Source organism: Primulina tabacum, chromosome 3, assembly GCF_025594145.1.
Source record: "Primulina tabacum isolate GXHZ01 chromosome 3, ASM2559414v2, whole genome shotgun sequence".
Lineage (NCBI taxonomy): Eukaryota > Viridiplantae > Streptophyta > Magnoliopsida > Lamiales > Gesneriaceae > Primulina > Primulina tabacum.
The window spans coordinates 11,473,104-11,489,051 of NC_134552.1; the positions used below are offsets into that span (position 1 = coordinate 11,473,104).

General features: G+C 37.2%; 4 protein-coding genes across 6 annotated transcripts; 2 read left to right on the forward strand and 2 right to left on the reverse strand.

Moving 5' to 3' along the window:
- Positions 1–838: 838 nt before the first annotated feature.
- LOC142540295 (putative aminotransferase ACS12) lies at positions 839–3,310 on the reverse strand. The gene is made up of 4 exons (XM_075646328.1): positions 2,720–3,310; positions 2,484–2,618; positions 1,985–2,145; positions 839–1,794 (listed from the first exon to the last, which is right to left on the reverse strand). Exons 1-4 carry the CDS (start codon positions 3,158–3,160, stop codon positions 939–941), a joined length of 1,593 nt encoding a protein of 530 aa, XP_075502443.1. The 5' UTR covers positions 3,161–3,310; the 3' UTR covers positions 839–938.
- A 515-nt stretch (positions 3,311–3,825) lies between these two features.
- Positions 3,826–6,869, reverse strand: LOC142540296 (cysteine and histidine-rich domain-containing protein RAR1). Of its 3 annotated transcripts, none has more exons than XM_075646329.1 (5): positions 6,720–6,869; positions 5,739–5,821; positions 5,126–5,280; positions 4,678–4,916; positions 3,826–4,292 (listed from the first exon to the last, which is right to left on the reverse strand). In XM_075646329.1, exons 1-5 carry the CDS (start codon positions 6,807–6,809, stop codon positions 4,197–4,199), a joined length of 663 nt encoding a protein of 220 aa, XP_075502444.1. In that variant the 5' UTR covers positions 6,810–6,869; the 3' UTR covers positions 3,826–4,196. The 3 variants fall into 3 exon arrangements, with proteins under 3 accessions (XP_075502444.1, XP_075502445.1, XP_075502446.1); XM_075646330.1 differs by having other exon boundaries at positions 5,917–6,855; XM_075646331.1 differs by having other exon boundaries at positions 5,739–5,836; positions 5,917–6,855.
- Positions 6,870–7,066: 197 nt separating this feature from the next.
- LOC142540297 (CDGSH iron-sulfur domain-containing protein NEET-like) lies at positions 7,067–11,481 on the forward strand. The gene is made up of 2 exons (XM_075646332.1): positions 7,067–7,403; positions 11,226–11,481. The coding sequence occupies exons 1-2, from the start codon at positions 7,207–7,209 to the stop codon at positions 11,326–11,328; spliced, it is 300 nt and encodes a 99-aa protein (XP_075502447.1). The 5' UTR covers positions 7,067–7,206; the 3' UTR covers positions 11,329–11,481.
- An 83-nt stretch (positions 11,482–11,564) lies between these two features.
- Positions 11,565–14,586, forward strand: LOC142538411 (cytochrome P450 704C1-like). The gene is made up of 6 exons (XM_075643733.1): positions 11,565–12,558; positions 12,688–12,891; positions 12,978–13,256; positions 13,618–13,950; positions 14,119–14,319; positions 14,407–14,586. Exons 1-6 carry the CDS (start codon positions 12,202–12,204, stop codon positions 14,584–14,586), a joined length of 1,554 nt encoding a protein of 517 aa, XP_075499848.1. The 5' UTR covers positions 11,565–12,201.
- Positions 14,587–15,948: the final 1,362 nt, after the last annotated feature.

Below are 15,948 nucleotides of genomic sequence, written 5' to 3' on the forward strand. Positions count from 1 at the left end.
GAACAAACCAAACATATTTATGCATGGTCGATATATATATAATTACTCAAGTCTACTTTAACCCCAAGATGCCAAGGCACGCATGCGGTCATTATAGAGTACATAATCAAGACATGCATCTCAATTCGAGGAATCACAAAAAAATAATACACCAAGTACAAATATTTGACAAATTTTCGCCACAAATCATCCAACATCTACAAATCATTGAATGATATAAAACAAATATTATTTGGTCTGTAACGGAAAATGAATGAATAACTCGTATCTCAAATTTCACCTTTCACACCATCCACTATGTCAAAGTGTGCTAAGAACATCTTGAGCTTAACGTGCATCAAAGGCTCAGTGCTTCGAGACCAAGGTGTGCATTGTATTGAGACACAAGGGCTGAGCCCTCTACTCTTTGAGCTTTGTACCTTTTTAATGACTTGGCCTATCTATTGTATTAACAGTACTTGGCACATTAACATGAGCAAGAAAATCACAGGTTTTCAATGACGTAAGAAGCCAGCAGCAACTAAAAAAATAAAAAATTTACCTGGCAGCTTCCATATTCAAACTCAGGGTTGACATGACTTCACAAAGGAGCGGATTGGATTGTGGATTTCTTTGAATTGACTGCATTCTCATCGGATGGCAAAGTAATAGGAAGAGTCACTTGCAGCTGAAGCTTATACAGGAATGTTGCATATCCTGATATAATCGATCATTGAATGTAAACCGAAAAGGTTTACCTGTCTGGTATTCCATTTTAATATTAGAATATTGAAATATTATCAGTTTCTGATGACTGAACTAAACCACTCCCAGAACTGTAACTCAATTTTTTTTGGAAAAAGGAGATATGCAACTCGACGTCTATAAAAACATCACCACTCCATTTGAACCATGGCATGCTTGCCTTTTGGCACCAATAACACAAATTCCACAATGTCTTACACAAGAGGTTTACAGCTTTCAACAACTTGACGTATTCTTTTCATAACGACAGGAATGTCCTTTTTACTTACTGTGGTAAAACAGACTCTGAACCATCCAGGTTCAATACAATGGCAAGCGGATCCAGGAGTAACATTAATCTTTGCAATACTTAAAAGCTTATTCCATAGATCAAGCTCCCCTTTCTCATTGTAAGGACTAATCAATCTGCTCATATCTACCCAACAGAATAAACCTGCACTGGTTTTTGAGCATTTAATACCGAGGTCTCTCAAACCCGCGACAAATAAATTATACATTTCAAATATTCTCCTCCTATTTTCCTGGGTGTACTCCCTGATAAACCTTGTATCTGAAAGCATTGATACTAGGAGCTTCTGAGTAGGAGTTGAAACAGAAGAAAATCTAGCCAATTTCCTGGAAGCAGCCAGAACATATTCATTAAAGGAATATATAACCCCAACCCTGAAGCCCGGAATTGAGAAGTTTTTGGACAATCCATGTATAATGTGAACCCTATCTTTGTCAGCATCTTCTGAATCAACTATCTCGGCCATGCTTACAAACTCCTCATTTCCATATGTTGAACCTGCAAAAATTTCATCTGATATGACGTGGATGTTCCTTTCTCTGGCAAAATCTAGGAGATCATAGAGCATGTCTCTTTTCAGCATATTCCCTACAGGATTTGAAGGATTGGAAATGAGTAATCCGCGGACTTTTTGACCTCTTTTTCTTGCCTGATTAAATGCCTGGTCAAGAGCAGTGATGCTCAATGTGAAGTCATCACAGCTACGACAGTGAACAGGGATTAGCTCAACTCCCGTTCTCCATCTCATGTCCCTATCAAAACTTTAGAAAGAAAATAGTAGTTTACTTCTTATGCCTTGAGCAAAAAGGAGCGACCGAAAAATGCAGCAAAAACGACGAGGAACAAAAGACGAAACATGTATGGTAATGAAGCTATCCAACAAAAATCACAAAATAAAAGAAATTCTGAGGCGGTTAAAGATCATATCCAAGATAAAATTTGCATGCATACCCAGGATAATATGGTGCAGGGACAAGGAATGCATTTCCAGGGTCAGCCAGACAAAAACTGAGCATTTCAAGTGCAGGAGTTGCACCGGATGTTAAAATCATTTGTGATGGGTCAAATGATGCAGTTTTTCCCATTACATCAGTCATGAAACCAGCCATCACCTGCAAAATAAATGTACATTTTCCCTTCAAACACAAGTGTGTAAAATTTAGGAAGGATCAATTACAACACCGATTAGCAGAGGTGAGGTTTAAGAGAAAACAATTATAAGTCTACCAGCTGAAATATGGAACAAGAAAACTGTGTAGAACGCTGGTATCAAACAGAATTTAGTTAAGAACATGTTCGTAGGTTACTAACTGGCAGTCGGAATAGGTACTGAATTCGGTATGCTCATGTACAAGGAAATAAGAAACCAAAACCAGAACAATGAGCCTAAGAAATCATCAGCAAACAAATTCTTAATTTGCACTTTTAAAAAAAGCATTCCACATTTTACCACTTTCAGCTCCATCAATCCATCTGAAGGCTGGTACGTGGAAATTCCACTTATCCCTATACCGCAATCCCCGATTCCGAGCACAGAATTACTCAAATTTTCGGAGAGCCACTTCTCAATTAAATCCAACGACAACTGAAAAAGACGAAGTAACAAAAAATGTCGGAATCTGTATAAGCTCTCAATTTCCATTTACAAATGAGACAGTAATAGATAACAGAATTGCATGTGAGTACCCTATTTTCGGACAATCCGAGCTGGATAATCCCATCAGGATTATGAATTTCATCATACGGATTTTCCCTCACACTATCCAACCCAATATAGTAAGGCGAATCATAAGGTTTGGCTATGGAGCTCGCCCGAGCAGAGACGTCGACGCGTCCCATGGAACCACGCGTCAGCAAATTGGTGCGCGAAGACGAGCGGGGTAGCTCGGGAAGGTTGGGCGATGACGTGGAAGGCGACGGGGGATTCGAGGAGGAAGAACCAGGTGCGGAGCGGTGTCGCTTGAAGTAAAATTGGACGAAATATAACAAAGCGCATGGAATGAGTGAGCCGAGGATGAGTCCTCCCCTGCCTTGAACTACTCCTTGCAAGGGGACAATGAGCCTCATTCCGGTCTGAATCGGGTTTCGTGTCTCGTCTTCCGGCGTCGTATTGCGGCTTTGGGTCATATGAACCGTCGATTAACAACGGCGGAGGAGATAAGGATTGGGCGGAAGGTTTAGCGGTGGCGTCGTTTTTGGGCTTGGCATCGTTTATGAGCCAAAGACGCGATCCTATCAGTGATAAATTTTGCCGAGGTTGCCATTCGTGACAAATACTTACACGTGAAAATATATACTCTCTACGTATGGAGTATATATTATATTATATTATATATAAAATGATTTTTTTGATACCAAAAAATATTGAATATTAATACATCATTATCAAACTGAGTATGCATTATTGGAAATTGTGTAATTAATACATGAGCAAATATCTTGTCAAACGATCTCACAAATCTTTATTTATGAGACGAATCAACTCTACCAATATTCACAATAAAAAATAATAGTCTTAACATAAAAGTAATTCTTTTTCATGGACTGTCAGACGGATCAACTCTACCAATATTCACACAAATTTTTATCTTAATACATTTATTTAAATTATGTATGTATATATTTGTAAGTTGCGAAAAGAAAATGATGCCGCATTTTGGGGAGGATAAATTTTTCCTCACTTCCTTACTTTAAAAAACTCCCAAACAAATTTTTTTAGAATCTTCCGTCCAAATCTTCTTTTTTTTTCTCTCCAACCGAAACCTTGGTCGAGCGGTCTCTGTTCGTATAATATACGAACACGCGATTACTTCAAAAAATTTAGAAAGTTTGATTACAACACGATAAGTGTTGATGAGTTACGAGACTATCAATTACTGTCACCGTGGTAAATGCAAGGACTACTTTTATCAGCTAATGTTTGGAAATATTATTAAAAAAAATTATTATTTTCGATAGAAGCAAAAACTTTCACTCGTACTTGCATCTAGAGTAAATGTGCTAAACCGATAGAGCATGGTGGAACAAAATTGAGGATAATGGATTAGCGCAAGGTAAAACAAAATCTCTCCATTTTGAACACTCGACCAAAGATGACGACCATAGACTATAAATGACTATGAAACTGCAGCAGACAACCTTTTGGGGGATATTTGTGCCATGTTTATGACTCTGGATCAGCATTGTGCCATCCTTTGGCACATGGTGGTATGCTCATAAATTCATCGAATTCTTTAACGTGAATATCACAGCAATTCCACTGCATGTCAAAAGGAAAGAAGATATCATAAGTGTGTTGCCCATGTGAACGGATAACATATTCAGAAGACATAATGACTTGTAATTTGCCAGTTGAGGTGAGTGAATGGTTACACAAAAATATATTGAATTACAAACAGTTGTGTTAGAAGGTAAATCGTAAGGGTTCGGGTAAGTAAGAGGAGATAAAAGAATATAAACTTAAAGATAAGAAAAGATAAGTTCAGCCGGAGAACAATAAATAAGAGGAGCCATGTTGCCAATCCCAACTTTTTTTTGCAAAAAAACCTATCTATAAATGACGACGACGACGACGACAAAGAGTAACCAGAATGCTCATTAACAAAATTTAATAATGAGAAAACACAGGCAACTTGTATTCATACCCCTCTCATTCGGTCATGAAAAACTGCTGGTCCTGGATGGTAACTGCAGGCTTCCTCGTGATTATCCTTCTCTTTAAAAGTTTTTCCACATCCTTTGTTTTTACAAATCTGGGGTTGATTTATGTCGACAATTTTCTTAGGTTTAGGGGGTTGGGCATACTGCAACGTTCGATTACTTTCACTAGGAGCATCTAGCACAGAATTGGATACTTTTGAGTTCAATGCTCGAGCTTGTGAACCTGACGAGGATGAAAAGGTAGGTGAATGTTAAAACACCAGTAGCATAGCCTAATCTAAACTCAACCACTTGATTATATTACAAATCTACATATAAAAGTCGTGTTTTATTGGCTTTCTGCAAATTATTTAAATGAAACAAGTAATTCTTATCCGCAAATAATCAGCCTCCAGTTTTGAAAGAAGTCAAATCACTACATAAAAGGCCTACCATGGTCGGAGCAGAAAAATCCTTGGCGGCATCTTGAACAAGAATCTTTTGATGATGAATTGACTGTGGCACTCGTTTCATAAACTGGTTGTTTTGGAGTTACAGCTATCGACGCCAGCACAGGTTTCTCAGTTGTGTGCTTTCCTGTCTTGCAACTTTAGACGTGACAACAATCAGTTTCGAACAATATACAATAGATAGATCTCTCAATGAAGCAAGCTGGCAGAGTCTATCAATGCAAATAAGAATGAAAATGAGCAGACCCACCATCTTTAATGAATGGGAAAAATATTTCTAAACAGAATATTGAACCTGAAAGCCATTCACGATTGGAATTCGCAAAAAATTAGCATCCCTTCAGAAAACATGGATCCCTTCCATATCGTAGAGATATAACTTCCAGAAAATTAGTTATCAAATTCAATACTACAGGATATGTACACACAACTCAGAGCCCAGAAACATCTTGAAAGAAAATTGAGTGAATCATTCATCCGGTAAAAGAAAAGACAGCCAAACATCAAGTAAAGCTCACACCGTCACACATAAATATTGGACACTAAAATTTTGAACTTTTAAAATGCACACGCAGCAAGAAGGAAAAGCTACATACCCTGGAAGCGCTAGAAATAGACTAAAATCGTGACTTCTTTTCTTACAACAGCTCCACTCTTTCATCCCATCATGAAATTTTGGCTGTTAAAGACACTTCTGTGATTAATTTTAGAAATTCAGAAAAAGGCAGTTTTATCAACTCGTCAAAGTAGAAAGTTGGAGAAAATGTCACTTACACCCTAGTTTAAGAGACGGGCCCCGGTTGAAGCATGGCACATACATCAGGAGACGTTAAATTCGTGATTATCAAGAAATGTAAGGTCATAAATATATTCATAAGCTGGAGATCAATTTAAGCTTCCAAATCATTGACAAGTTAGATAAGTCATGCCAATAATGTATAATAACATGAGCAGTTAATCAAACAATCCTTTCTGCGGACACCTCATTCGTTATTCTATGTTTTTCCTTGGAATCAGCTTAGTGATTATCCTCACCACTGTACTTTCTGTGTATATGTATCAATCATTATTACTTTCTACCATCTAGATAAAACCGAAATAACAAAAACTAATTGATAATAGATATATACAGTAAAAAGATTAGAAAATCTATCCAGGCAGAAAATTCTTCCATAAAAGCATTGCATTCTCCAATTAATTAAAACTTAAAATTAAATTTTGCAAAACATATGCCATTCTGAACTTATCTCAAGAAAAAGGACTACCCGTTGAAGGAACAAACCGAAGTATCATTCCAGCAAGAAAATGTACATCATCAGGTAAATAAATGGAAAGCTTAAACCCTGACAAAATTCAAGTACAATTTCTGCAGCATATAAATCTTACTATCATTTGCCAACTCTACAGTCCCTGCGCCAAATCTAAAAATACTCAGTTAAACTTTCACCGAAGAACTAATTCATCTGGTAACCGATCAAATCACCTCAATACGTAAATTAACCGAAAAATAAAAGAGATCCCAAAAAAAAATCTCACACACGCGAATCGAACAAGAAAGAGAGGGAAGGATTACTTACGGAATCGTGATAAGTACACGAATCTTCCTGATTGTCATCTTCGGTGAACAGTGCTTCGCATCCGATCCTTTGGCATCTGAGCTGCTCCATCCTCGTTTTAGACTTCTAGCTTTTCGGCGACTTTCCAGTGTCAAATTGAGTGAGCTAGAGAGAGAGAGAGAGGACCGGTTTATCTCAGTTGGGTCCAACAAATGTCAAATGAATGGGTCGGCCCAATGATAATATAGTTGGGCCATGGTTGAAATGTGATGATTTTTAAAAAAATAAAGGATGGGTTTTTGATGCAATTAGTTTATCTAAATAAAATGATGAAAGAAATCCGAAAACATATCGATAAAATAATCCAAAAAATATAAAGGGAGCGTGTCAGCCTCAAGTTCTTTACTGGGTACTCAACTGATACTACCCCGTCTTCCACCCTAGAGTTTCGCAGTCATTCGAAAATCCCACGAATCAGGATTTGGAATTTTTCGCTATAGTAATATACATGGCATCTGTTACATTCACTGTGTATGCCGGGATCTCATACGGCAGGCCCGCGTCGTCGGCCGCTGCCAGTAAGCATCGGCGGATGGTGGCGGTGAGAGCTGAGACGGTAAACCCAGATATCCGCAAGACCGAAGATAAAGTGGTGGACTCGGTTCTCGTCACTGACCTCTCCAAACCCGTCACTGCGTACTGCAGGTTTTCTTTTCGATCCATACGGAATTTTCTATCGTGTTTAGTTTGTTTTTTTTTTTCCCAATTTGAACTCTAATCCGTTTCATCAGCCAATAATTCATTTTTTTGAATCGATTTCATAGTAGTTGGTACTCATTTTTCTTTTTAAAGAATTGTGAACTGATTTATGCATAACAGTTAATGCTAGCTGCTAATATTTTTTTCCTTCATAAATGATTAAGGAGTATGCATAGGTTTTAAAGGCCGAGTCTGATGGTTATTTTTGTAGGATTTTTCTGATACACCGTGAAAGAATTATTGCGCATAAAGTAGCAGGAAATAAATATTAAAAATTGATATATTAGAATTGGGTGTTGTGCTCGGTGTTGTCAACACTACACACAACAGCAGCAGTGAAAATTTATTATTTAACACGGATATAACTTTACTAAATAAATATTTGGATTAAATTATGCACAAGTACAAAGACTTGTGCAGCGCCTCATGGCAAAAATTTCACTATAAAATTTATGTAAATTGTTCACACCAAAACAATACTAGTGAAAGAAACAAAGCTAAATTCCTTGACACTCCAAGAAATTAAAATATGCATAAAAAACACAAATCAAATTTAGAAGCATAAAACAAACACGTATTGCTTAAAGACCAAATGAATCCACTCTTCGATCAACACTCTGCGTCAGTGTTGTTCTTTGAGTGTTGGCAACACCAATCGGCAATACGGTCACTCGATAGACGGACCACCCTTGCTTCTTATGCAAATCTTCAAGAACTGAATATGCTTCAGCAAAGCTCCTGTCGCCGTCAAGGTATTTTTCTGCATCACACCCATTATTGATAATTGACCCTCTTATATATATAGTCTCTTTTATGACCTAGATCTTCATAGATCCTTCTGTAACGTCCCAGATTCGACGACTGCCCTCACTGTATCAAGACGAGTCTTTCCAGCGTGCTTATGTCCTCACTCACACGCACCCTGGGAAACTTCCCAAGAGGTCACCCATCCCAAAATTGCCCCAAGTCAAGCACGCTTAACTTTGGAGTTCTTATGTGATGAGCTACCGAAAAGAAGATGCACCTTCGTGATATGAGTAGTACAAATCAAATCTTTTAAGCCGTCTTCAACTGTACAGTCCATTACATTGAACAGTCTCGGAATCCCTCTCATTTCCGTGTGGGTCGGTTCATTCATGTTCCCTCCACCTAGAAGCCTGCCAGGAGCCGCTCATTGTCCGTGCAACTGATGGCACCGGCGATCACCCCCCGCCCTCTTCGGCCCCGGGCCTCACATACCCACCAGCTTCCGCTTGGTTCGTCCCCGAACCACACCGTACTAAGAGAGGTTGGCTCTGATACCACTTGTAACGTCCCAGATTCGACGACTGCCCTCACTGTATCAAGACGAGTCTTTGCAGCGTGCTTATGTCCTCACTCACACGCACCCTGGGAAACTTCCCAGGAGGTCACTCATCCCAAAATTGCCCCAAGTCAAGCACGCTTAACTTTGGAGTTCTTATGTGATGAGCTACCGAAAAGAAGATGCACCTTCGTGATATGAGTAGTACAAATCAAATCTTTTAAGCCCTCTTCAACTGTACAGTCCATTACATTGAACAGTCTCGGAATCCCTCTCATTCCCGTGTGGGTCGGTTCATTCATGTTCCCTCCACCTAGAAGCCTGCCAGGAGCCGCTCATTGTCCGTGCAACTGATGGCACCGGCGATCACCCCCCCGCCCTCTTCGGCCCCGGGCCTCACACCTTCCCACCTGTAAACAAGGAAAATAGAGTTTAATGGGAATCAAACTCTAATTCAAAGCAAATACCTTATATCTTATAGATAAGTTTCCAACTTGATTAAATCATTCATAATAATATGATTCAATATATCTTGGAAAACAAATCTATTAAATTTGTCTAGAAGTGCAAAATCAAAATAATATCTTAAATGAATTCGGAATACAATATTCCTTTCATTCTCCCCTTTTTTGCAATTCTGGACAAAAACTTCCCAAGAAAAAAAATTGACAAATATAACCCAACTCCCCCTGAGTTATAAGTTGTTTCTCCCCCTGAATTATCAAGACACGATAACATTACTTCAACAACATATATGGAACAAAAATAAAAAGCAAAGTAAACATAAAGCAAGACCAACGCATAAGCCTAATCAGCTTGTTCACCAGTGTCTTCCTCATTATCACTCTCCCTGATTAGCATTCGAGGGACCAGCCTCCGATCCAAGTGCAGCATCTCCATCTCCCCCTTTTTGGCCAGAATGTACGCCTACCTCGATGAGCAGCCGATAATCCGCAATCAGTTTTTCATAATAGGCGATTGTGGCATTGGATTGGCTGATCAGCGTGTTTGCAGAGGCAATGGTATCCCGGGCCTGTTTAATCTGTTGAAGACCGAAAGCAATTTGTTCATGGACCTCGGGGACCATCAAAACGATATAGTCATCAGAGTTGGAGAGGGACGAAGTAGTGGTGTTGCCAGCACCAGGGGCAACACCAGGAGCAACACCAGCAGTGGGGACAGCAACATCAGTTTCCACATTGGCCGACCAAGGAAGGTCCACTTTCCGATTTCCTCGGAGAAAAGCAGGAGAGATTTTTAACGGTTCTCCAATCTATGTTAGCTGATCATCTTCATCAGGTACAAACCCTTGAGATTCAAGGATCCCAAATATAAGAGAGGGAAATTGCAATTTTACAGACTTCATCTGCCCTTCAGCAAACTGCATGACAGTGGTGAAGACCATCTGTCCAAAATTAAAAGGGACGCCCGGTGCCTATAGTGAACAAGAAAATGGCTTGTGGCCGTGTAACCACAGTAGAGTTTGTAGATGGGGTCCAGTTACGGATCGCCGTTTTGTGTAGCACAGAGTAAAACGAAGTCAAGTTTGCTGCAGAAAGGCGTTGAGGAAGGTATAGAAATGTAGTGACAATTCCGCCAGTAAGAACAGAAGTGATTGTATCAATGTGAGGAAGGTCAGCAATATCGTCTTCCGATGGGGTTTTGTAGAATTCATTGATAGAGGACAGAGAGAAATCGTAAATGATATCCCGAACAAACATTCGTTGCATACTTTTTGCATCATCATCATTTTGCTGCATCTGTTTTCTTTCCAAACTTGAAAGTTTCAAACATATTGTTGTTCGCTGATATCCATAACTTGATGTGCTGCGATTTCTGGATTGAGTCGTTGTATCTTAGAGACGTTTGCCGCCAACGTAAAGCACTAGTATACGGGCAATTCGTCTTGCGGACAGAGGATACATCCTTGCCTCGACTTATCGTTGTTGCACGTTATTCAGAGTACTAACAGATTCATCGTCCGATTGGATTCATTTTCTTCTTGCATAACTCGAAACTCAACTCGTACATTGTTGAGCAATGATAGAGTTTAGGGGACGGCCAACATGGCCAACGATCCATCATTCCCCGGCAATTTGAATGTGCAATTAGCCCACATTTGGCCAAGGAAACAACCGAGGACGTTCAACAAAACTTTTTTTAACTGGTGTTCTTTTAATGTAAGAATGTCAGTAAAATGTTATGGGGGGTTTCTTAGTGAATTAAGTAGCCAATTCTAGCGAATATAAATTTGAATATTTTAATATTATATGCAGAATAATATTCATGCATGAATATCATGATGGAAATGACTCGGTCTAAAGGTTCAAAAGCCATGCATATTATTATATCTTGTTAGGGTATTTATTCTCTTGTCCTGTTGCTTGGAAAATAGTAGCGTAGGGAATTCGTTAAGAGGACAAATTTTGGCTTCAATTTGTTACCCATATTATTTTGTGTGGCAGGTGTTGGAGGTCCAAGACCTTTCCCCTTTGCGATGGAACCCATTTGAAGCACAACAAAGCTACTGGGGATAACGTTGGACCTGTGCTCTTGAAAACTAAATAAAACGAATGTTTGCTAAGTACTAATAACAGCACTCATTTTGTAAACTGTGTGTGTTTCCGTAATTTCGAAATTCAGACGAAGATATTATGTTAGTTAATTGATTTGATCAGGAATTAAAGTTATAAATGAGGGAATTATGGTGCTGTGGGAATACTTTGGAAAGGGTTTCTGGTTTAATCTTTATATATATATATATATATACATACACAATTTGATCAAATTAAAAGTTATCGTATTTAGTTTCTTGTTTGCTCCTCAAAATTATATTTTGCAAGTCCCTTTCAATCCACAGTACCAAAATAGATATCCGGCTATGAAGATGCTTCATAATCCACATCGTGCATATTTAAAGCTCTGAAAATAGGCGCCGGCAACCTTAAATATAACAAGTGATTTGACATGCAACACCTTGGAATTATCAATCCCGATTCCAAGAAAAGCTGGGTCCAGCTAGTTTTTTTTTCTTTCTTTTTTTACAATTCTTTTATTAAAGAAAAACTATTTTCGTGCTTCGGAGGCTTAATTTATAAATCCTCTCTCTACTACATGATTTTCTGAAATTCAGATCCCTTTATTTACATTACTCTACTTACAATATATTTTAATATCTGATAAAAAGCTAAATATATATAATGTTGTGTCACGAACCCAACAAAATCTTGCATAACATATACAAAATACACACAGTTTTTTTGTTTTTAAAAATTATTTTCAAAGACATCAATACCCTTAATCTTGATTAATCAGAACCTAAACTGAAGTGATTTCTGATAGCAACCCATTTTCATAGATAGTACTGAAGACATGCACGGCATATTTTAGTGAACTCTCCAACCTCCAATTTGTAAGTTGTAACCCAGAGTTTCAGCCAATATGGGCAGTTTTCTTTTTGTTTCATCAGTTGCCTTTCTTGTACTTATAAGTTCCTTTGCTACAAAATCTTACCTACTTACATTTCTGGGGTTGCCGTTCTACTTTATCTTGGGATTCATTGTATCATCAATAATCTTTTATATTGGAGAAGTGGCCTCTGGTGCCGGTCGACCCCCGGTGGCTGGACATATGCTGAATCAACTCATACACTTCAAAAGACTTTTCGATTATCAAATTCCTCTGGCCAGGAAGCATCACACTTTCCGTTTGCTCGCAGACTCACATAGTGAGATATACACCGTTGATCCGGATAATGTGGAGCACATCTTGAAAACCAATTTCCGCAACTATGGCAAGGTACGTAAAATAGGTAATAAATATATTATGTATCTTTAAAATATGTGATGAAGTCAAAAAATATCTCCCCCGATTTATTTAGGCATTGATTTTTGTTGAACTAAACATGATGTGGGATGTTTAACAAAGGGGGATCACCATTGTGACATAATGAAAGATCTATTCGGGGATGGAATATTTGCCGTGGATGGAGACAAATGGCGTTACCAGAGAAAACTTGCAAGCTACGAGTTCTCAACCAAAGTGCTTAGGGATTTTAGCAGCGATGTTTTTCGCTCTAATGCTGCTAAATTTGTTAACAAGATTGGTGAAGAAAGCAGAGTTGAATTACAGGTATGAACTTTGATAACATTTTCATTCACTAGATGGTGTATATCCAGTACCCATCTACGTAAATTTTGACTTTTGAGGTGTCACAGGATTTGTTGATGAAGACAACAATGGACTCGATGTTTAAGGTGGGGTTTGGTGTAGATCTCAACACCCTGTCGGGTTCGGATGAAACGAGCAACCAATTTATTAAAGCTTTCGACGATTCCAATGTTATCATATACTGGAGATACGTTGATGTTCTGTGGAGAATCAAAAGATCTCTTAACATTGGCTTGGAAAGAAATCTCAAGAATAACATCGAGATCATTGACAATTTTGTTTACAAACTGATCCAACGCAAACGAGACCAGATGAAAACTGAACAGGTTTTGCACGAGTTAAATACCTATGAAATTGATGCTTAGGAGAAATTTAGATACACAAGTGCAATATTGAACACAGAAATATTTTTTTTTTGGTATTTCATTAAAAAAATATGGAATTAGTTTTATTTTTGGATGATATCTGTCAAAAAAAATTTGAATGAGAAACTAAATTTGGATCTGTCTTTTAAATTTTTAGATTTTTTTAGAAATTTTCTTTAGCTTCTATTTACTGAAAAAAAAATATTTTCCTAATAATATTCTACCAAAAGACCAAACATACCTTTCTTTGAATATAAAAACAAATTTATTTATTAAATATCAACAATTTATGGTTTTCTCCGTTAATTATAATGTTTTTTAGGGTTCAAAAGAAGACATACTGTCGAGATTTCTCAAGAGTGAAGAAGAAAACATGAGCGACAAATATCTGAGAGACATAATTCTGAGTTTCATAATAGCGGGAAAGGACACTTCTGCCAACACACTTACTTGGTTCTTTTACATGATAAGCAAGCATCCCGTGATTCAAGAAAAGGTGGCTATGGAAGTGAGGTTAGCCACTGATATTGAGGCAGCTGATGGATTATCTGTCGATGAATTCATATTCAAATTAACCGACTCCGCCATTGACAAGATGCAATATCTACACTCAGCTCTTACAGAAACTCTCAGGCTTTATCCCGCTGTTCCTCTGGTAAGCAATATTTGACTCTGCTGTAAAATACGAAATCATGAGTCATGACGACCTACAAATTTGTACAAAACAAGAGATCAGTTGATTTGGTTTTAATTTCTTCTCTCGATCTTAATTAGTGCATTACATTACACATATATAAATATGTAAGTATCGAATACAACGCAGGATGGGAAGTTTGCAAGTGAAGATGATATTCTTCCTGATGGGAACAAGATAAAGAAAGGAGATGGGGTGGCTTACATGCCGTATGCAATGGGAAGAATGGCACATATTTGGGGAGAAGATGCTGAGGAATTCAGGCCTGAAAGATGGCTCCAAAATGGTGTTTTTCAAGCAGAAAGCCCTTTCAAATTCACTGCATTTCAGGTCAGCATTCTCTCAGTGAAATGTCTTTTAAGTATTGGTGTATTTATTTAACACTAGCTGATTATTACTTTGTTCCTACTTCAATAGGCTGGGCCTCGAATTTGCTTGGGGAAGGAATTTGCTTACAGGCAAATGAAGATACTTGCCGCCACTCTTCTCTTCTTTTTCAAATTCAAACTTGTGGATGGAGACGAGGACGCTACTTATCGAACCATGTTTACGCTTCACAAGGATAAAGGGCTGAATTTGCATGCTTTGAAATTATAGTAATGCCGTATTGGTAAAATACCCAAATGAATATTCAAATTTTGATTTTAGTATATTAAATTTTAATTTTTAGTTATTTCGGTTCAATCACTGACGTGACTCTTCTTTTCTAAAAATAAAAATCCAAAAATCAGCTAAGTTTGAAGTAAATCATCATACAATAGTAATATCTGACTTTTTTAAATTTCAACTGATACCAGGATTGCTGTATATAAGTCCAAGAGGTCAATTCCAATCCTAAAAAGGTAAAAACTCCAATTTTTTGATAAGTCATATACTTAATAGAATAAAAAAAATTTTGATTTTTAAAACGTGCCAAAAGTTTCAACAAAAATAAAGGCCGATGGGCCACATGGCTTACTTTTATTGTTAAACAATGTGGGCCATTGACCAATTTATTTTGAGTAATCCAAACCGAGGAGCAAATGGTCCAACCTAACCCCACATGGTTCATTTTTTAAACAAAAAGTCCAATTAAATATCATATTTTAAAAAAAAATTATTTAATTAATAAAAAGTCTATTTTTTAAATACATATCCGGTGCTTTATTATAATCACAAGTTACAGAAAAGTACCAAAATCCATGTTTCATTTACTCACGAGTCCCCTCTTAGGCACGAGAATACCATATTACCAAAAACTTTATCCTATAAGTCAATAATAATCTTATCTATTATATTATTACAATAAAAAATAATTATTTAACGTGAAGGAAGAAAACTTTTAAAAAAATTTTAAAATTGATGCGAATTTTGAACTGAAATTTGAATTATAATCGGTGACAACTTAGAATGAATTTATCACAATTAATAAGTAAAATAAGTATTAATTATAAATAACCAAGTACCGTAAACACAGGTATTGAATAAGATCATTATCGACTTTCTAATAAAGTATAATCGCGATGTGGATAAGTAGAACATCAGTAATCTACATGTACGTCTCAAATTGTGATGAAAAATCGAATATGATTGTAACTCAACTGAAATTTATGACGTATTTTAGCCAAATAAAATCTGTTTTTGGGAAGAAATATCGAAAAAAGTGAAAAGAATTTGGCTTGAATTTACCTTTTATGACATATTTATTTGTAGAGGAGGTCTCTTGTGAAACGGTCTTACAAATATTTATATGTGAGACGAGTCAACCCTATCGATATTCACAATAAAAAGTAATACTCTTAGCATAAAAAATAATATTTTTTCATGGATGACCCAGATAAAAGATCTGTCTCACAAAATACGACGCGTGAGATATTTTGTGAAACCGTCTCACACAAGTTTTTGTATTATTTTTGTTGATTCACATTTCCCAATAAAATAAAAGGATGTAACAGTTTGACGGATTATACGGGTTGGATG